A 23,128-nucleotide genomic window follows, 5' to 3' on the forward strand; every position below is an offset into this window, starting at 1 on the left:
ACTGATATAACTGTTTAGGAATAGTGTTTAGACATTAAAGTAAAATTTAATACTTAAGATTAAGGAAAAGAATCATTAAGAGTTTAAACCTCACAGCTTTACTTCGTATTTTTTGTACCTTTTAAAAGTTCTACAATCCTATATGTCAGTGTACTCGAAATATTTAAATAGAGTTTGCAATTGCACAATAAAACTTAAGTAGTTTAAATGTAAACTAATTTTATTGCAATGATGTTAACTGACTTATTTTAATTGCAGAAAGGTGATAATATCAAAAAGTTCAGGGAAGAGGTAAGCAATTTTAATATCATACCTTTCGATGCTTTAATTTGTTAAACGGAATAATATATTAAACAGAGTATATTAAAATAATAAATTAAAAATGAGGATGGGTTTTACTACTATTTATCTACTAATTTAAACTACATTACATTGACATTTCTTTTACTTTTATTTCATGTTTATTGATGCTTTTTTGTATAATAGTATAATACCTTTTATTTACTTCTTGTAAAATGGTAATACGTAAAACACTTTATTAAGTATCTTATTTCGCCGCAATTTTATTTAAAATGCTATAAATATATACTCACTAGCAGTGGAACGTATTCCGTATTGATATATGATGTTATGGAAACAACTCAGTTTATTATGAAAATAACTGAAAACATATGAATTCAAATGAAATGTTTACAAGTTGGAAAAGCGTGAAATATGATAGCCACAAAACTTCACTTTTGTCAATAATAAATAAGTTGCAATATATATATGCGATAAAATCCAAAAACGAAAAGCTTACCAGATTCCCTGTGTTGGCATTATGCGGTAAGTTACATAATGTCTTAAATATTTCGTTAAATTATTTACGATACTTCATAATCAAAGATCTCATCCGTCCTTCTTAGAATGGACCTCGGTGTATCATCTTATATGACAGTTTAAAGAAGAAGCTCTATCTGTGATGAGTACGTACGTAATTGCCTGACCTTTATATTACTCTAAGGACACTGCCAAATCGGACGCTATTATAGGAAATTCAAACACCTTCGTTGCCATTGGTTCCAGATGTCAAATGTAATATTTTATTTAATTAGGAGATGACCGATATGTGACTTTTGCGACTTTGCAGTTTGCATGATTGTACAACAGGAGTGGACAATAGAATGGCTGTTCAGTTAAATCCCCAACTATCCTTATGTATGTCCGATCTGCTTCGCTTGACGATCGTGCAAAATTGTTTTTGTTGCAAAAATTGATAAGTGAAACAAACTACTTTAATAATTTGATTTTTTTATATTATCATGCTTTTTGGAATGCAAGATTACTTTGAAATGAGCTGCATTTATTTTACTCCTGAATGTATTATAACGGATTCAGCCAAGATTTTAAAATAATTTCGGCACTCTTAGTATTGCAGTTGATAAATAAAGTATTATCTCTTATAGTAGTAACTAGCATGTTTAAAAATAAAACGAAACATTTTATGAGTCAAAATAAAAGAAGACAATGTTGTTATTAATCTCATTGTATACATTCAATATCCATGAGCATATGTAAATATATTCTCATTTTCTTAGCACCAATTTGTAAGTAGCTATGTAAGTAATTGGATGTCGTAATTTTCTATTGAAAGCTCCTTTAATTTTAAAATAGACGGACAAAATTGTTTTAGTCATCCTATTTTAATAACAGGGAAAATATACTGTTAAAGTAAATGTTATGTCGAACAAAGAGATTAAAGTGTAACTGATTAAGAAAATTGAATTAGAAATTTATTAAATATTAAAATTAATAAAAGGAAATTTAAATATAATTTTCAACCGGAATGTAGGCTATGCCAAGCAGATTAATAAATCACTCAAATAAAACATATCTTCCATACCTCTTTTACGACTGCGTAACTGATTTACTGAAACTAATCCCAAAAATATATTAAATCATGAAAAATCATTATACCGAATTATTTGCCGCCCAGCAGGTGTAGTGGTTAGTAACCGAAACGCCGTCGCATGGACCTCCGACCTAACGATGGCCACCTAATTATGTGCTTCTATATAAAAAAATGAAATGGCTACCACTTCCGGCCCTTGTAGTAGCGCAAGGCTAATGGCTATTAAATAAAGTACCCGGCCATTAAAAAAAATACTGACCAATCTTTCTTTTCTACACAGAGAGAGAGAGAGAGATTTCGCTTTACACTACACGCACAAAACTAGCTATTTAATATATATATATATATATACAGAGAGAGAGATCTCATGCATGTTACGTATCACACGCACATGTGTAAAATTACGTATTACACATTCTAAAATTATTTTTAGTATTAACCTTGAGTAAATGTGAAATTTTTTATTACTTGTATTCACTTAACTGTAGTAAATTTATGACAAAATTTGAAAAAAGGATTACAGTATGTTAATTTAATGTAATAGTAATGTTTGAGGTGTTTGGACATTTTTCATATGCCAAACATCTGGTATTAATGAGAATGAGAATTTCAATCATTTCTGAGAAATAGGAATAAATTAACTGATTGACTTTTCGAATTTAAAAGTTTTGTGAACCAAACATATTATTCAAAGGTATAACAGGCCCACCAGCGGCCGAGCGGTAAAGTCGCTGAACACTGGTAGTTCGGTCCGAGGTTCGAATCCCGCGAACGGGCTGGCTGCATGGGCGTTTTCGTGGTTTTCCCCATGTGTAACGTGTATACGAGCCAGTTTCCCTTAGAAAGTCCTCCACGAAAGGCATCCCTCCCCTTAGGCAGATAGCCCTAGTGTGCTTTGCCATAATTAAATACACCAACACACCAAAGGTATAACAGAAGGAAACGAGCCACTGGATCTGATTACCTCTCTACATCTGCTTTAGTTAACTTTTACTCAGTGCATGCAAGCAGTTTGTTTAGCAGCAGAGAATATTCATAATAATAATAATAATACCTTCATGTTCATTCATAAAGCCCACAAAATATCCCAAGCAAATTTCATAGGTTACGTTTATTTTGCGGTTTTTTAATATTATTTTTTATTGATTAATTAAGGTAGTAATTTTATCTCGAGGCAAATTTCCACGATTACCTTTTCGAATTTTAAATTTAAGGATTTCACAAATATTAAATATGTCTGATTTTCAATTTGTTATTTTTATTATTTGTTTCTAAATTTTGTTTTTAAGTCATGAATTATTTTTAAGATATTTTTAGATTTTTTAAATAATTGCAATACCTGTTGACGTATTTTTCTTAATTTAAAGATATTACATGACAGCAGACATTACATTAAATAAAATGCAATCACACGCAATATAATCCAGTAAAAATCCCTCCACTTAAATGGAAATCTTGATTTAATGCAGCTTAGTAATAAAATTACGAACGTTTTGCGAGTTTGGAAATGTGTCCCACATTAAAAACTTATATGATACTATGCTTATCTAGTTATGTGCTGTTAGTATGATGTGGTGCCTCGAGTATGGAACAATTAGTGCAATCCTTGGCTGCGAAGTTTTGAGAATATTCGCCAAATGCTTAACGTATATCGACTTAGACAGCAATATTTCACGATTTATCGTCCAATTGGCCGGAAAATTATGCCTTTTTTTCCTTGCGATAAAATTACTACTTTAATATCGTTTCATTGCGGGCAAAAAGCACTACAGTACTGCAGCAAAAATGATGTACAATGGAAAAACATCATTATCATTAAGGCAAACATCATTTTACGTCTTGAAAGCCATGTATTGTCGATATTTATCATAAAAACATTCTTGATTCGGTCGTTAGTCTGTCTAAAACAGATGGCAGTACCGTTTAAGTAAGAGTTGCTAACGATATATAGTATTCAAGGTAACAACCACCATTTTCATTTTTATTACTTTAACCGATCGATGCTTTCCTGCATTACTATAATGACTGAAGAAAATGGATAAAGTTAATCTTAATACGTATGCGAAAAAATTGCCTCTTTCCTATTTCTTTAACCTGTAATAAGTTTTTTAACTCTAAACAAGCATTTAAACAGGTAGCATAATTTTTGAAATCGTAGCTTAATTTTGTAATATACAGGAACTACCACCTCTATATTTATCTAAAAGATACCTAGGAATAAACCGTTTTCATATCAGTATCATTTGATTAATAAACACACTGCCATTTTATTTTGTTTCCTTAATTTATTTGGACTCCTACTCTCAGCTGGATTTGATAATATTAGAATGTAGACTTTCTCTCAGTTATAATAGTCGAAGAAACTGGGAATATAAAATAATTTGGTTTGGTTTAGGTAATTATGACAGATCCCTGAAGGGCTACCCGCCTAAGAAGAGGGATGCCTTAATGGAGGACTTTTAAGAAAAACTGGCTCGTATCTATTTTACGCACGGAAAAAATTACGAAAACATCAATGCAGCCAGCCCGTTCAGCTGGAATTGAACCTAAGTCGTATTACGAGTGTTTAACGACTTCACCGCTCGGCCATTGGTAGACCAGAGGAACATTAAAAGATATCTTAAAAATGCCTTTCGAAAAAACGTATCAATAAATGTACTCTTTCAAAGCTTAACATAATTAGAAGATCAGGATATCATAAAATGAGTGCTACAACTTTGGCGAAGGAACAGTAAGTGGTTTAAAAATATAATACCAAATCCCTTTATAGCCTCTCGAAAGATAACTTCAGTATGCTTCAGATATTTATTATGATGACATGTCGGCTTTGTCTGTTTCGTATAAACATATATTGTAGCACTTCAAACACGTGTTTCTTATTAAAATATGGAAAGAACAATAAAGAGACCAAAAAAAAAATTTTTTTTTTCGGAATTTTTCCATTGTAAATACTTTCCACTGCTAAGAGATTTCCCCGATAAATGCCCGCTATTGACCGAGTGGACAATCGATATTCGTGACAGGTTCGGCTCTAAGAACAACCGGCTTGTAGCATGAGACTTTTTCAGCTTATCCTATGTATAATGCGAATATAAAGCAATTTTCGTTAAAAACTCCACAGAGGCATCCCGCCTGAGAGAGATAGTGCTTGTTTCCTTTGCCATTTTCCTTTAAATAAACAATCAGAAAATTTATGCTGTAAGTTTTGTTTCCGTGTAAATTTATGCTGAAAATTGTATTTATACTCAAATCAATGCAAACTGCATCGCAGAAGACTACACCAATGCAAAATTTATGATTATATGCCTCATTGACGCAGGTGTTCGATGCGAGGGATTGCTGCAGAATGATTTCCAAACTAATGAGAGCCAGCTTACTCTATGTTTCAAAGACGTCATCTGTGTTTCAAACACGTCATCTGTCTGCGGGATTCATTAATCACTAAAGTGAAATTACAGAGCTAACTCTAGAAAAGGTGCCGCTCAGCCGATATGGTGGTTAGTAATCGTTGACTGCCGTATATACGAGTCCGGGTTCGAATCCCAGAAAAGGCATGGTTGTAACTGTCCGTCTCTTTCATGGGAGGCCACGGTGGCAAACCTATTAAATACTTTTAAAATGAAATGGCCACCATTTCCGGCCCTTGTAAGGTTAATGGATATTAAATAAAGCGCCCAGCCATTAAAAGAAAAAAACTCTAGAAAAGGTACATGATCTTGCAGGTCGTAGGACCACGACTCGAGAAAATCGAGCCACGGACCTCTGGAATACGCGCCCAGTGTGCCGACCACTACACCTCGAAGACATGCTAAGAAGGCAGGAGAAATACCTTATAGTAAAAATAAATAAATAAAATATTTTAAATTGCATTTTTTTCTGTTTAAAATTCTATTTTGTCTCTTTTACAGTTTCTACTATTTTTTTAATTACCAGAATAATTAATTTTATGCAATTTTTCCAATTACGAGAGTAGCTAATACTAATATTTTGTCATGCACAGTAATTTTAATATTAATTTAAATACATAGAATTTTAAGAAAGCTATTTAAGTTCTATTCCTAATACGAAAAGCAATTTTTTTAATGATAGCGAAATCTTGTTCGATATGATATGATAATTAACAATCGAGGAAAACATATTTTTATAATTGAACAGGAAAAAAAAAACGTTATGGCCATTGTAGCAAAACGTTTTAATAATTGAACACTTTCGTCCCTTTCATTGTAACAGAATAGTCGTTATAACGAGTATTGGCTAATGTACTAATATGCCTCTCTTACAGCCAAAATACACAGATATCGATTTCAGAGAATCAGAGAAAGAAACGTCAATGATTGGGCAAACTTTCAACTATTAGATATTAGATTTTTCTAAAAGGTGAAAATACCTAACATGGTTTTTTTAAATCGAATAATTCATATTCACGCAATTTTGATAATCTTAGAAACTTTCCATATGTGGCATAATTTAGAAGAAATTAGCATTATTTCTTTAGTTTGGGTAATTTTTATGAATATTTTGGTAAATTTATTTTATAATTAATAGACTGAATTTTAATGTTTAACTGAAATAAAAGTTCCTTGTTTTTAAATTAATGAAAAATGTTCTCAGAGAGAAATGTAATATCATTTAAAAAGAGGAAACTTTTTATTTCTTTTCTATAAATTATGATGATGAATATTTTCTAAAAAGAAATTTTTTCGGGGATATCCTTTTTTTTTTTTTTTTTTTTTTTTTTTATAAAATTCAAACACTACCCATATCCTTAACTTAAACGTATCTCCAGACAATCAAATAACTGCCCTATTCTAAATACTGCGCTTGAGAACTTTTGCATGTATTCTGAGAATTTGAAGTTAAGTCGAAATCAGGCACCTTCCGAATCTTGCTTTTTGTTTAATTAGTTTTTAATTATTATGCATTTTTAGAATTTAAAAATGCTTGACACATGATAACATTTTACTGAAACATATCGAGGAAAACTGCATATTTATAAAAAAAATCAAATCCTTATGTAAATGCATTTATTATGCTATTGGGTAGCATAATAAATGATAAATAGTATAAGTCAATTCTTTATCGTGATAATATATGTGCAATACAAATTTGAAATATGAATAATAATATGTTCAAAGTTCTTATCATAGTTATAGTTGTAGTTAATTTAAAATCGTAAAAAAAAAAGATTACTTTCTTACCCCTCTGAAAATTTTTCCCTTTTTATAGAAACTCCTACAGATAATTCACTGTTGTTATCTCAAGAGATTATTCCAATGTAGGAATTTTCTTGAGGCAAGGATAATAGGCAGGTGCACAATCGGCTTTGAAAGCCTATATGCATTTCAGCAAATGGAAACAGCAAAGGGCCATTGTAATTTTGAGAATAGGGCATCATAAATATATACATATAACAAGAAGGTCTAAAAACGGAACTAATCAGAGGCAGTTCTGTTGAGAAGGGAAAGGCATTCTCGCCTGTTTAAATGACAATTCTGAGAAAAACATATTCGCGTGTCTTTTCTCAGAACACCTTCCTCCTCAGAGAGATGTTCCGATTACAAATCTGTTATTTTAAAAAAGTAAAGAGGTTTCTTCAAATCCAAGGAATTCTATGTTCTAATTCATAAATGAGTAAGTCATAAAGAAGATGTCTAAATTTGGCGAATTTTTCAGAAAAAGTATTGAACTTTTTTATTTAGTTAATTAAAATATATTAAATATTATATTAATTTGATACTTTACTCGACGAGAGCTGTGTAAAATATCTTTTTCCTCCCTATTTACATAATCCTCTGAATCGAAAGCGCCTTTTGTTATACAGTCAACAAATTAAAATAAATTTTTCCTCTTTCCGTATCTTGTGACGAGAATTCATATTTAGCTCCTTTCAAAATTACAATTTCGACAAGAGAAAGGTTTGTACATTTTTCTTAGAAAAATTGGGTTCCTACGAAAACAGATATCGAAGTATTCAAATCTTTCTGTTCACGGGAATCTAACCTAATAAGCAGTTTAGAACTTTAAGTTACTCTTGTCCTTACTTTTTTACTCATTTTTAACTTCCGGCCAACAGGTTGGCTGACTAATGCAGGTGATTGACGAAATGGAGGATGACCAGGGAATTAATAAATGATTTGCAGAAATAAAACTAGCAAGATGCAAATTTTAATAAATCAGGATTTATTATTATTTTTTAGATGATGTCTTTTATCATCGGTTTCATCGATCACATTTTTCATCTGAGATATTATCTTAATCAATAAAAAATTAGAGTTGACTGAAAGACAAAATTTAGGGACCTAGAAGAATTAAATGTACAGGGAGGAGAAAACTTCAGCAAATATACCATTTATAAAAACTTATATATCTGAACAATTTTATTTATGAAATTTCTGATATTTTTCTAATATAATTCTGATTCTTTTTACTAAGCTTAAAACATGCATTTATAGTAGCGAGTAAATTTGTTTATGTTAAAGAAAGGCTTTTACTTATTTTTATTTTTCTGCAACTTTCTGAATAATTCATATTTTGTTAATAGTAAATTATGGTGTAAATTAAAAGATTTCTTTCTGCATGTGCACGTTTTATGTCGTCTTTCTGCGTATAATTAACTAGTCATTCATTCACTTCTCAAAAACAGTAACTAATAATAACTAAGGCAAAAAAACTGTTAGACTGTGCGAACTTCATATGAAATTCAAAAATAAATCTTATGTGTAATATGCTAAATTAAGGTTTCTTTTTTTATATTTTGAATGCTTTGTTTTAATTATGTTAGATGAATTCTTTTTTTCTCAATAAATTTACTAATGTATCCCAGATAAATACCCCGATGAAAGGAAAGTCACTCATAAAAATCGGATCTTTCATCTCGGTACTCTATACACAAACTTACACTTTTAATAATTAATCCAGCCTCAACCAAAATTATCATCAGTAAAAAAGAAATTTTGTAAATCTTGGAGAGTGTGGGCCAGATTTTTTTTTCCATGGAGGCCCATGAATTGTACTTACGCCACTGGCTTCGCTGACAGCGTGGCCATGCTGCATGTTTCCCATCTATGGTGAAACCAGATTATTCTAATTTCTTCAATTATGATTTAATTAAATTAACAATGGAACAGTGACTAATATGGTGTAAATCGTAGTGGGACCGATACAATGGCTGTACAGTTATATAAGAATCTTTATTTTTGTAAAACTTTACACTGTTTTTGTAAACGTTTTTTACAGTGACTAAAACTTCCAGAACTCGCGTACCGCTAGCCACCGCCTATGAATTCCTATCTAAAATGGTTTTTGAGAAAACTAGGACTACCATTTGCAAAACTTTATAACTGCACGTTGTATATAGCAATCTACCATTACTTACTACAAGCTACAGCCGACCATTTCTAGGTGTTTTGAAATTCTCTGGTCGAAGTTACAAATTATCTTTATTTCACTTTTAATGATTTTTTACAAAACTTATGTTCTTTGAAGTGTAAGTTATATTTTCTCTTTGAGGGTATAAATTTTAAATGCTACATTTTTATCGTCAATAACACTGTTAGCACGCATTAAAAATCTCTATGATGATATCTCTGTATAGCAAAAATAAGATAAAATGAAAATAAATAAATAACAGTATGTTTCTCAGCGTTGGAAAACCGTATAAAACAGATGAAAAATTAATGTCGTTAACATTATGATGCGTTTGAAGCTTAAAAATGTCATTGGTGAAGTCTTTTAAGAATATTGCAACTTTACGCAACGATATATTATATCAAGCTACCGCACACTTAACGTGCACTTGCTTTGTTTGCCACTACAATAAACATTCCATCAGATTACCGGCTTGCATTCATAGGTTATAGGAGTTTTTCAGTTTAATTTAACTTCTACTGTCTACCTAAATGTACTGCAATGCTCCCACACCAATAACTTATGGGTTGCCCACCAATAACAAGCGGTGATAAGTCACTTTATTGGGCACAGGTGTATTTCGGTTCAATTTTGTTTTAAGAATCTGCCTAAATTTACTTCACTGTCCAATACTGGAAACTTATGTGCTGTCCACGAGTGACCATCAACTTACAGATAACAGAAGTTTAACAGTTTTGTCGGATACCTCTCATTTATAATTTTAAATTCTGTCTATGTTTACTGCACTACCGCACACTTGTGGAATGTTGATTTACCATGAGTGACTATCAAACTGAATGCCACTAGTAACCAACAGATTTAGAAGTGATTGATGTGCTCCCCTATACTTTAAAAATTTATCTAAATTTAGAGCGCCATCTCTTACCAGTGACCTGTGGGTTGACCGCCAATAACTTTCTACCCGTACGGCACCGAGGTCTTCCGGTTTAATTTTAATTTAAAATGCCTCATATTGGTGACTTATCTCTTGATCGCCAACGACCGTCAACATGTTAATCAGTAATCTCCGAGATCTTTAACGGGCACCGACGTACTTCAGTTTAATTTAAATTTAAAAATATGTCTAAATTTACACACCGGTAGAAAAAGGTTTGAATAACATTTACCTATAGCTCAGCATTTATTAGCGGATAAAAGATCGCCGTCGGTATTTGATTGAATTTTATTCTAATGATTCAGGTGTATTTATTTCGTGATCTCAAACAATTGACATTTGGGATGACGAGCAGTGACCTAACGGTTAATAATCACTGGCTTCTCGTTACTTTTCGTCTTCGAGATGGCATCCGACCTAAGGCTGGGGTGCCTAAAGAATTAATGATATCCCAGCGAAAAACAAGGGATCAGTAGACTCGCAGTTACTGAAACAACTCTATTACATAAAATATTACATGGTGCACAAGCTTGTACCTAGTTAAGTTCTTAAGATATTCACAGTGCTTTTTATGTTGCTTTGTGCACTTAGCGTAATCAACCCACAGGTTAATGGTGTGGGAATGGTGCAGCATGTTTAGTCAGGTGTTTAAATTAAACAGAAGTTCTCCAATGTAAGTCAAAAATAGTGGTCACCCCTGACCCTGAGTTTCCGGTTACTAGCAATCAACTCTAAAATCACCTATTAAGGTAAATTTTGATATTTTTTTAAATAAAAATAAAGCAAAGAATCTGGTACACGTCAAATCTGTTGATCTACAATTTTAAAGTTGCTGGCTGTCAACCCGCAGTTGACCGGTATGTTGTGGGGTAGCAAATTTAGATAGATTTAAAAAAAAAGAGACTAAATTATAACACCTTGTGCTGCCTGTCAATGTTGCTGGTCATCTGTGGCTTGTTGATGATCACTAAGGGTGATAAATCTAAGCTAAGTTAAATGACTTATTACCTGAACTTTTGACATTACGCAACTTAATTTATAAGCGATTTTAAACTTGGATTATATATGAATTTGTATTTTTTCTGAACCGCAGCAAAATCTTGCACGGATCGTGACATATATTCGAAAATACGAAACTGAAAGGGAAATTCTGCAAAAAAAATTTTAATTAGGCAAAAAAGGCAATTTTAGCTTTCCTTAGATTTTCAATTAAATTGTATCGATTTTGAGGGCAATCAGACGCAAGTGTTTCTTCCTAATTTTTAGAGAAGGACATATGTCTGCTTGTCCTCCAAATAGACAGTTTTATTCAAACACTACGGCAAACTAAGATTGTTTTTTTTTTCCTTATTAAAATACCATATATATTTGTGAGATTACTTAACTTCAAACAATTAAATTTATAGATTACAGAAATTGTGCTGAAGAAGAATAGTCATTTCTTTTAATAGATATCGATTAAAAATGTAGTTAATTTAGATGACTTATTTCTCTTTGTTGCATTTAATTAATTACAGGATTTATTACAAGAAAACTTTCTTTCTATGCAAAATGCATACAAATTTCCTCGTAAGCAGAATTTTCAGCCATGAAAATTATCCCTTCCTTCACTACATGTGTCGCATTCATACAAAGAAATCAATACTGTCAAAACAATAGGCATATATGGCTGAGGTCCATCAGTGTCCAAGTGGGTAAAAGCTACATATTCTTTCCATCCGTTACGTCTAACGAAACTCACTATGGGGCATCCTCTTATAAGACAGGGAGTGTGGAGTGCCCTAAATAAGGGTTAATTCCAAAGGGTATCAGTCTCGCCCTAATCCAAGCCGCCTTTGTCCGTCAAACGGAAAAGACCCTTGGCCTTTCTCAACATACCTCGGAAGATGTGGAGATATTCCAGCCGACGTCCAAAGAGACTGGTCTGTCCTGCTACCCATGCAGATGTCAAAAAGCAATCCGGTTCGTGCATGTATATTCCCAGAGCCGATCGCTAAACATTAGTAGTTCTACCAGGCTTTGGATCTGGTCAAACGGCAGCTTTCATGCTTGTTTTTTTAGTTTTCCCTACGTAACTACTACTTAATTTCCCTTAGAAAGACCTTCGCGAAATCATCCTTTCCCTTGGACAGATAACCTTTGTACGCCTTGACATATTTAAAAATATAAATTCTATAGCTGAACATTCTGAATGTTTGAAACAGAGAATTGAAGTTGCATGCAACTATGTGACAGCATTGCATTTAATAACAATAATATAGAAGATTTATCATGAAATCCAAAGATATTCAGTATCAAAAGATGTTCAGTCCTTATGTTATTTCAAGTTTTTCGGATTGGATGAGTGTAAAATTAGCCTAAGTTATTCTAATATAGTAGTCTCAATATTGCTTTGTAAAAATAATTTACATTTTCCGCTAAACATTGGACACTTCTTCTTCAAGTATCTGTCAGGAAAAGGAGAATCTATCGGTTATTTAGCCGACATCACCGACAGCGTTGTTCAGCGTGTACTACAGGGGGTAGACCAATCATTTACCCGTGATAGGGAAGGAAAAGACCCATACAAACAACCAAGCCATATACAATACTCGAACCTGCTTCTTAGAGTGGTATACTGGCTAACGAAGATAAGCGGTTAGTCTCTGCTAATCATTACACCGTCCAGGGTGTCTTAATGAATATATATGTATTTAAATACAAAGTAAAAACCTTGTTATCTGAGGGATACAAATTTAAGTTTTTTATTTCTTAATTTGTAGTATTAAGAAGCATATTAAAAATCTAGTATTTATTTTGGTATAATGCTTATTGGAACATCCCACTTCTGCTTAAATTGAGGACTTCAAATATTTTAATCGTATGTTCAGTATTAATAATTAACTGGTATGTTAAAAGTCCTAGAATCTACAGTAATGCGTTGCACATAAGCCACTTTTTTGTTTACGTGACTAATACCATGAGTATTTCATTTCTTGATGATATTTTAGTTGAAATAGTGAACATATTTATCATGAAATGAAATTACTAATGATTTCTATAATTGCTTATGCATTTAAAAATGCTCTCATAATTTTATTTGTGGATCCATAGCACGATCATACTATTTTAACTCGCAAATATTTCCTCAGACAAATTAAGTAAACTATAAATCGCTTGCATTTCTGGTATGAGTTGTTCCTACAGAGTTTAGCTTAAGCTCTAATACCTTTTGACTGGACCTTCCTATCTTTGTAAGTTTTTTCCTTCAACATCTGTTAAACTGACTTCAGAAAAACGCAAATAGATAGGCGAAATCTAACTAAAATTAATAGCAGCCAAAATCTGTGTTAACACAATTTATGAGAATTACAAATTAAAACCTCCTTATAGACTTTGGAGAACTATGTATTTACAAGCACGAAAGTAATCCAATACTCTACCAATGCTAATATTAATGAAACATTTTACGTTCTAGATAAAAGGTACACTTATCAGTAACTTCAAACTAGATGACTCTCCCACTAAATTGTATTCCAAAACATTGTAAATGCAAGGAACAAGAACAGATCTCTGATAATACGCTGAACGAACGAATAACTATCAATCAGGAACTTAACTCGAATCTTTGTTCATATTAAGCTGATTTGCATCTTTTGCAGAGGAAGCGTTTGATCAGAAAGGACAGAACAGATAAGACAACTCAAGCTAAAATAAAATTTAACGAGTTAAAATAAAACTATATAGTATAACCCTAAGATTCTATAGTCATTCTAGTTCCCATCATGTTAAATTCCTCTTCAACTAATATTTCTGACTTGAGTAATTTTTAAAAAAAGTTCCTAATGTTCTTTTACGTGTCCTTTCCTCTATATATATGTCGCCATGGACGATAAAATAATTAGTGGAGGCTGATTGTTAATCCGAATTCCCAGGTGCGGATTCGAATCTCCCGTAAGGCTAGGTGTGTATTCTTTCCCACTTCTCGTGACTGTAATATCGGTTTATGCCCTGTGGTGCAGCACGGGCAAGTCTCTTGGTGATAAGATGGCTAAACGAAGGATAGAACTGACCATTTCCAATAAATACGTGAGGAGGTTCGAGAAAACTTATCCTGTAAAATCGATATAAAATGAAAGAAATTAAATTAAGGTTTAATGACTTCGGAATAAGTTAAAGACCATGAATAATGAAATAATGTTTAAGGCAACTCTCAAGTTCCCGTATATTGATCGCTCTCACTGATCAAAATAAATGATGATTTTGATATAGAATAAATGACAGTACAATGTTCGTATTTTAACTTATTATTTATTTTTCCGACCATTTGTGGAACATTGACCTTCTCCTTATTGGATCTGTATATGTCCTCAGTTGAGGTTAAAGACTTCTCGGGGTTTTTTTTTCTGGATCTTGTTTCATAAATATCTAATCAAAGCTTTTATTTCTGCTTTGCCTCTGGTTTTGTTTCCATAAGAATTTTAGAAAATTAAAACATTTGTTAATTTTTAAATATAAATCAATGGCAAACATCGGATGTAGATAAAAGTATATCATTACTGTAAAACTGTGCTGTTTAGTATATCTTGAACATCAGATACTGAACACTTGATATTCGTCATTTATATTTTGCTGCCTTTCTCCCGCCTTAAGAAAATGATTTGAATGCGTCATATAGGTAAAGAGGATTATTAACTACGGATGAATGGAAAAAATTATTTATAAACAAAATTTGAGGAAGTGTTGAAACCAATCGTGTTGTATTCAGCAATATATTATTGTGCTGAAATGAGTACCATTTTGTTTCTTCAACGTAATTTAATATATTTGTGTCATGAAATCTTTTGATGCTTTTATCGTGAAATGTGTGTACATTTACATATAGATTTTCTCACATTAAAGTAACCAAGCGGAAAATACGGAATTTATGATTCACGAGACTTTGATCAATGAAAGAATGATACTGAGGTTAATTTAGAGAAAGAATGGAGTAGCAGATGGCAATCATTAGATCCTCACATGATTAAAACGACGTACTAGCTTGTAGCGCTAGTCGTTGGCCAGGGTTTGGAGCACCTATAGATATCCAGCTCCATCCCAGTTTTTAAGGCTAACTCCCGAGGAACAGATTTGAGGGTCTTCTCCCAGCAATCTGTCTACAGAATTTTCGGCCCGATACTATGTTATGCTATATCCCAAAAATATTATACATTTACAACATCTATGCCTTCTCCTGGCCTCAAACCTACTCCCAAGGCTATGGCCACCAGCTTGCTTACAGTTACCACAGTTACAACAATGTAACTCCAATACAATGATCACCGACTATGTTATACAATATATATTCAGATAAAACCGTTTTTGATATTGACTTTGAATAATGCTATAGGGAATGTCCGTCATCCACCTTTGGGTGTTGTAGAGGTTCATCTCATCCCGCTAAAATTGCATTTCTTCTCTAAACAGAAATGTCGTGACAAATGTGGATTTCTAGCCCAGCATTCATTATAAAACTCTTCCTTCCCTAATGTGAAGAAAATTGTTTTTCGCAAATGCATCTACGAGTCGCATATGATAACAGTGCAGTCGCTTCTGTCGGCAAAGGTGAAGCACAGGGAATCTCGAGGCGAATGCATAGATGCCCTTATTTCTTCAATAAGCATTCGCTCAGTATGGAGCATCCATGATCAATTCTCCTTACTACATATGAACCCTCTCCCACAGCACCAGCGGACTGCTTGGAATTCTCCTTTAATAAGAAAACGTTGATACATGGGTATGTTCTCCTGTATAGGCTCTGAACCTCCATCAGAATGCCGTTTTCCAATCAGTACATGAATATCACTGTGGCATATTCCTCGTTAGAATATCGAGGTTTAAAAGATCTCACCAGAACGTCTTCAAACATTGACTCCTTCCATGATAATAGTCTATACAGCTCACTTTTGATAACTTGCTGCTATATCTCTTCTTTTCTGGCAATAATTTACACAAGATTCCTTACTTGTCATATATCTAGCATCTAAAAAAATCTAAATATGTATTTTGATCTCTCGCCCATTTCAATGAAGAACACTGCGGGGAGACAATTATAAATCCTATGCCGAAATTGCCGAAACAATTGGTTTGCAATGTACTGTGAAGGATAGACTGCTAGTCACGGCTTCGGCTACCTTTTGCACTCTTCTTCAGTGTCCCGTAAATCGTAAACTGCGCACATCTCGTGGTATGTACATATGACTTTTTCGCTTTTCTTTAACCATAGAATGCACTCTTCTCGTTTGGTAACTTTATTATGGAACACTCTATTTTTATTACTGTTACTTATATGTACATATAAAACTATCACAACTAATTTCTAACTCCTTAAATTTCAATTATCCCTCTTCATTGTTACGTAAAAGTTATGGTGAGAGTTATCACTTATAGAGTAACTAAATTGTAAGAGCACAATAAGACAAAGAAGTAAACTTTATTCTACCTAACCATTTAAAAAAGGCAAATTAAAATAATGCAAAGAAAAATATCAGCATCTTTGATTTTTAAGAGCAGCAAAGATGGAGAGTAAAGTTGGTTTGGATATAAATCTGAGTAGTTCTTAGCAAGGATCAAATACAAGATACTAATCAAATAAATTAAAATCTAAATCAAGCTTTAACTTACCACCTAGGTCAACGTCTCAATTCTAATCCTCCAGAGCAACGGCATTCATTAAATAGCAGGCAAGGGCGGCAAGATTTTTTGGTAATCAAACATTAATCTATTACAACCCATACGGTTACAAATTATTTTCTTCACTTTATACTAAACCCCTTGTCAATCACATGTGCATAGTTCCCTCGACTGAGCAAGTACTACGTGACGAAACGAGATATAAAGGAAAGATGCAAATGAAAAATTAAACTAGCTAGTTAAACTCAAATAGGATGCCATAAAATGAATATTTCATTGCAAAAAGAAATTCCATTTAGTAATAACATGTTCTGTTTCTAACTGAAGAAATCTGAAATAGGAAATCCGGATATTTTTATAAGTATTTAAACTACATTTAAAGTTATAATAGTATTAATTCGTATCATAAATCTCATCTATCACAAAATAGGAGGATCGAAGTAATTTTCTTAGTTTTATTGGTATCTAATTTAGATATGATCTGTTTCTTTGAAAAGTGGTTTTATAATTAGCATTCATTCTCAAGGCCATTATATTTTGCAATAATCTGCCTCGGTAACACTCATTGCACTTTAAATATTTTTCATGCATAAAGATATACTTGTGTACAAAATTATTCTTGCATACATAATATAATAATATTTATACATAATATAAGTACATAATATAAGTACTCAATCAATCTGAATTATTTTTCATGGAGAGAGCAAATTGCAAACTTAGTTACCTTTATGCAGTTTATTTTATCCATTTAACTCTTAAATGCAAACAATCCCAATTTCCGCAATTCAGGACTTCGTTTCATACCAAGCCTAAAGAGGTTTTTATGATGATCAAGTTTTTATGATGATCACATCACAAAAATGTTTGAGGTGAGACCCTCTCGTTCATTTAGGAACAGAATGGATAGTTAATGAAAGTGGCGCCTTTTCCCTTTTGAAAAATTTTAAACGGTCTGAAACTGTTACCTATAAACGGGATAAAAGTCTTTATGCTTTTGAAGATCAGTTTCTAACCATAATTACCCCACGGCAAAAGAAATTTTACTTTCTGGGCGACTGAACTTAAAAAACTGCTACAACAACTTAAATGTTTGCATGCCCGGGCACAGTGTATGCAGAATGCCTAATAAAAAAGGCTTTTGCGCCAGGAAGCCGTATATGTTTCACTAAACTCGCAACAAAAGAGGCCAATACAGAATTGCCATAGAGAAAATTACTACTAAAATGTGTTATGCCTTCTTTTCTCTTCAGCAACAAATCAAGGTTCATTCAACTTGTGATTCTAAACACGTATGAATTTGGATGGTGATAGGAATACGAAATATCTCCATTAAAATTAGGACATGTGATATTTAAGGTGATAAACTGTGACTCCGTGAAGAGAAGGAATGATCAATGAATGCATTCTATCTGACAGAAGATCTATGCTTGCCGAGAGATATCAGTGTGAAGTCTTACATCCTTAAATAAGTCTTCTTTTAGATGCATGTCGATGTTCCTTTTTTATGGATGATAATACGTATCCGCAGCGTGCTAACCTCATTGCTGAATTTCTTGAAATCAAAAATGGCAGCGAATAAATTCAAGAAGACTAACAATTCAAGAATGTCTGCTAAAGAAATTATGGACATTTTTGAATATCTTTTGCTACAAGAAATTCACCTACTGGATATCTCAACATCTTCAAGACCATATTGATAAGAGAAATGGAATTTTCTTCTCCAATTTTATTTACAGCATAAAACCGTAATGTGATGCATGCATATGAAGTAGAAGACATAACAGTATCTGTTAATAACAAAAGTTTTCATTTGTTTCTGAGATATTCATCTTTCTCTACATTTACATTGACAATTTTATTTCAGTTTTTATTCTTTTCGTTGTGGAGAAACTGTGACATGAACTCCTATTCGATTTTTCAGTTTCTAGTTATTAGTTATGATGCTATACGCCATTTTCAATTACCACATTTTTTTTTATTTACAGATTTTGAGAAATTCGTTTTTTTAATGTAAAAATAACTTTAAACATTAATGTATAAAAGCTTATAATATGTAAAACTTTTCAACCTGAAGTCCAAAGGTATCGTAATTTGATATGCTTACAAAAGAAGTTAATTAAAATACATCAGCAGAATAAAAACGATAGTAAATTTAACAGAACGTAATTTAAATTTTTTGTAAGAAAACAAATACAAATGGCAGTTACGTGACCATTAACAAGAGTGCGGGCAGTGTTTCTTTCATGAAAGGCCTTATAAGGTATTTCTCCTGCCTTCCTAGCGTGCCTTCGTGGTGTGGTGGTCTGCACGCTGGGCGCGTATTTCAGAGGTCTGCGGTTCGATTCCCGGCGAACGCGTTGCTAATTTTTCACCCTTCCTTCTTCCGAAAAATCTTCTTCCTAATGTCTCTACAGCCTAATTTTAATGTTTCATGCTTTCTACAATATTGTAGAACGCATAATGTGAGTAAAACATCCTACTTACGAAATGAAGCTAATTCCATGACACGTGGTATTTACGGCGATAAACTGTGACTCTGTGAAGATGAGTAACGATCAATGAATGCATTCTATCTGAGAGAAGATCTGTGCTTATGAAATAAATTAGTAATATCTGTTGCGTATTTAAATAAAAAATAACATTGAAATAGTATAAATAGTAATACAATTAATATAAAAAGATATAACAATAATTTTCAAGCATATCTTATGGTTTAATTTCTCTTGCTTTCAACAAAACAAAATCGTCAGATTTTCAAATTCAGAAAGAAAATTTCAATGCTCGAAACGTTTTCTCAACCAAAAGGAAACCTTATTTACAAGTTGTTTTATTACTGTAAGTTTGCAGAAGCTTCTTTCATCATTAACAACAGTAACTGGCAAAGCTAAAAATATTCTTAACGCAAAATTTGAACAGAGTTGAATTCTACAGTCACGAATTCTCCAAATTAGTTATTTGATAAACCGTTAATTCTTGTGGTCTTTATAAGATCTAAGCTTGTAGCTGTTTCAACGTCCAGAATCGTTGAAATTACGTGGTTTTGAAAACTAAATATTCCTTATGAATTTTTTGCATTGTTTATACCATTTAGAAATTTAAGTGCTAAGCTTCATCTATTCTTTAAATCCTCTAAATTTAATGACATTCATTTTCTATTTGTTAGAAGTTGAAACTCAGAAGATATTTGTCTTCGTTTAAATTTTTAAATTTACATTTTAGTTTCAAGTTTAAAATATCTACTAAATATTTCATTTATACTAGGAACAAAATTCAGAATAATTATTTTATTTCATCGGTTAATTCTTGACATTTTTTTTATAATATTTTTTCGGTTTCGCTTTAAAACCTATTTCTATATTCTTCAAAGATTACATTTTCCCATTTATCAAAAATATTTTTCTGTTATGTGAACAGGAATATTTTTATCAGTACATTATTTCATGTTTTGAACATTTTGATACTATTTTCCATTTCTTCACTTTTAACACAGATCAATAAACTAATAAATTTGTCTATATGTAAAAGGAAACTTGTAACTTCCGTCTTAAAATCCTGATTTTGAAAGCTTTTTTTTAATTTATTATACACTGCTGGTCATCCAAAATACAACACGTAGAAGAACAAGAGATGTGAAAGCCAAGTTTATTTCTGAGATTACACATAGTATCAATGTTAAGTGATTTGAAATACAGCCTTCTTTGTGGTGAGGAAGACTAGAAAATCAGTAATGAATGTTGCCTCCACTTCTGCCAGTAACTGCTGTTATACGCCGCAGCATTGAGTGGAAGAGGCTTTGGATGTGTTGCGCAATTACATTCCATGCTGCCTCCACACATAACCAAAGTTTATCTGCTGTACACGCGAGTGCGGCATACCAGGCTAGACGTACTCCAGTCATTGACCAGATATGTTCGATGGGCAGTAGATCTGGAGAACGGGTAAGCCAGGATAGCAAAGAAGTATGGTGAGCTAAGAATAAAGTTTAAACATCGCTTGCAACGTGTGGCCGCGAATTTTCCTGTTGAAATAGAGCCATAGGCAAGCCTAGAAGGTATGGAAGAAGAACAAACTGCAAAACCTCAGATATATAGCTCTGGCTCGTAAGTGCACAGATAATCCGTACTAAGAGGGTGCGGGTGGGGAATCCAATACCATTCGACATCATAACACCGGGTGCAGGATCAATATGAAGATGTATAACACAGTAGTCGAACATGGTGCCTCCAAACTGTAATCTGAGCATCGTGGTACTGCAGGCACAAACGTGATTCGTCCGAAAACTCGATGCCATGCCATTCGGATACCCATCTCCCTCATTCAGTGCACCATTACAAACGCAAACGCCTGAGGTTTTAAAGGTAAGCGAAGCAATAGACGCTTAGCGGACAATTGATTTTATTGTGAATGGCATCGAATTGTTCGCACAGACACTGATTGTTGTGTTATAAACTGAATTCGTTGTGATATGGTTGGGGATGTGGCAGTGTGCTCCATCAGTGGCATGCGCACAATATGCCTGTCTTCCCCTGGAGCGATGCGACGGGGTGGTTGCTTCTGACCGTCAGTCATTCCCTTTTGGATCCACCGATTCCATATTAGGCTATTCCTTGGCAACGTCCGCCATGACTATTGCTTGGCAACGTCTGACACGATTACCGATTTTCCGGAAGAATAATCGGCAATCACTGTATGCACGATTCTACTTCTGTCGAATTCAGAAACGTACTCTAGTCATGCTTGTGTTTTTCTACTAGGCATATTGAAACTGCACACACAAAAAAAAAACCTAACGAGAGAACAATTGACGTCATTCAAAACGGCAGTCTTTCCTTTCTTTATATACGGACGCTGCAGTAGCCCATGATACGAATGTGCGTTGAAATCGTTATCATTTGCATATTCCATTGTGGTGTATACATGATGCAAGTTTCATGCTGTTTAGATAATTCCTTTATGATGCTGCATTTTGGATGGACAGCAGTTTACAATCAATTCTACTCTTAAGTAATATAATAATATAATTGAAAACTGGGTTCAGTTGACTGCGTACGGCTTTCCGCGTGTGTGTGTGAACATAAGTCTTATAAATTCTCTCCAAAGTTACCCCTTCTAAAGCAGATAAATACCGATTGCGTTATTTGCTATAATTGATTAAGAACGTCGTTCATTATTGCACGCCTTTTATCATTTTAAACAATTTTAACGTATAGTTTTCATAATTCTATTGCAAAAGAAGCTTATCTGAATTGGAACAAAAACTTTTATGCAAGCTAAATACAATTTAAATGTAAACTGAAGCAAATTTTGATCGATAGAAGCTGCTAGATATTTTAAAACACAGACAATATAATTCAATATTTTAGTTTTGATCTCTGCCTCATGTTGTTATCTATCAGCCTTGGGTTGAAAATTTGTTAAAAGTCTGGACATTTCATAGCTAGCTTGTGACTAATTTTTTTATCCGGAAAGATGAAAACAATGCGCCATCCAAGTTGTAGTTGAATTTCTTTTTAATCAAAAACGTCTTATTACATTCATTTATTCATCTTTCTTCCCATTTAAATTCCATTGAAACTGTAATTCTTAAAATTTCTTTAATAAAATCAAATTTTTAATATATTCTTTTTATATCACTTATCTTTGAATCAGGGGATCAAAATTCTGATATAAACTTTGTTACATTAGTTTTATAACAAATAGCGAGTTAATTGTTTCGCGACAAATGACGAAACTTTTTTTCTTTAATACTAAGCATGTTATTTTGTTGTTTCATACAAACTATATAACAATTCAGGAATCGGAAAAATATGCCTTACGTTGTTCCTTTACAGTCTAGTTCTGACAAAAAATTAAAAGAGAAAGCCGATTCCTTTAAAATCGTCTAACAATAGTTATAAATGAAGCAGTAGTAACTATAAATGTCCCAAGTATCACGGCAACGTCGTAACGACGTTGTCCGAGAGGTTGCAAAGTGGTCGTGGTAACTTTTGCGACGTCTTTACAACGTTGCGAAGACGCAAAATATTTGCCGTTGCATCTTGGCAATTTGTCGAAGTCGCTGAAACGTCATGATATGACCGCTTTTAGACGTGGTCGTTTTAGCATCTTTTTCATAGTTCATCAGTGTTACTTTTAGAATGAAAAGAGACTAAATCTGCTCTTTCAAGAATCTGAAGTCCGCATAAGATTTATTTTGCAATGTTTCCTTACTTTATTTCATCTAAATATATTAATCTAAGGTAGATTCATCTAATAAAATATAAATTTAATATAAATACTTG

At 32.8% G+C, this 23,128-nt stretch overlaps 1 protein-coding gene and 1 long non-coding RNA gene across 9 annotated transcripts in view; one reads left to right on the forward strand and one right to left on the reverse strand.

Annotated features, from left to right (window-relative positions):
* Nucleotides 1–23,128, forward strand: part of LOC118185019 (poly(rC)-binding protein 3-like) — a 263,776-nt gene that overhangs the window by 147,619 nt on the left and 93,029 nt on the right. For all 8 annotated transcript variants that reach the window (XM_035354792.2, XM_085807094.1, XM_035354794.2 and 5 more), the window contains one exon: nt 259–291. In XM_035354792.2, the coding sequence (XP_035210683.1) occupies nt 259–291 (33 nt within the window). The remainder of the gene's footprint in view (nt 1–258; nt 292–23,128) is intronic.
* The window catches only part of LOC146993270 (uncharacterized), a 118,303-nt gene that overhangs the window by 55,354 nt on the left and 39,821 nt on the right, over nt 1–23,128 (reverse strand). The gene's annotated exons all lie outside the window — the stretch shown is intronic.

This window comes from Stegodyphus dumicola, chromosome X1, assembly GCF_044657685.1.
Source record: "Stegodyphus dumicola isolate Sdum_Otavi_A_Nest chromosome X1, ASM4465768v1".
Taxonomy (NCBI): Eukaryota; Metazoa; Arthropoda; class Arachnida; order Araneae; family Eresidae; genus Stegodyphus; species Stegodyphus dumicola.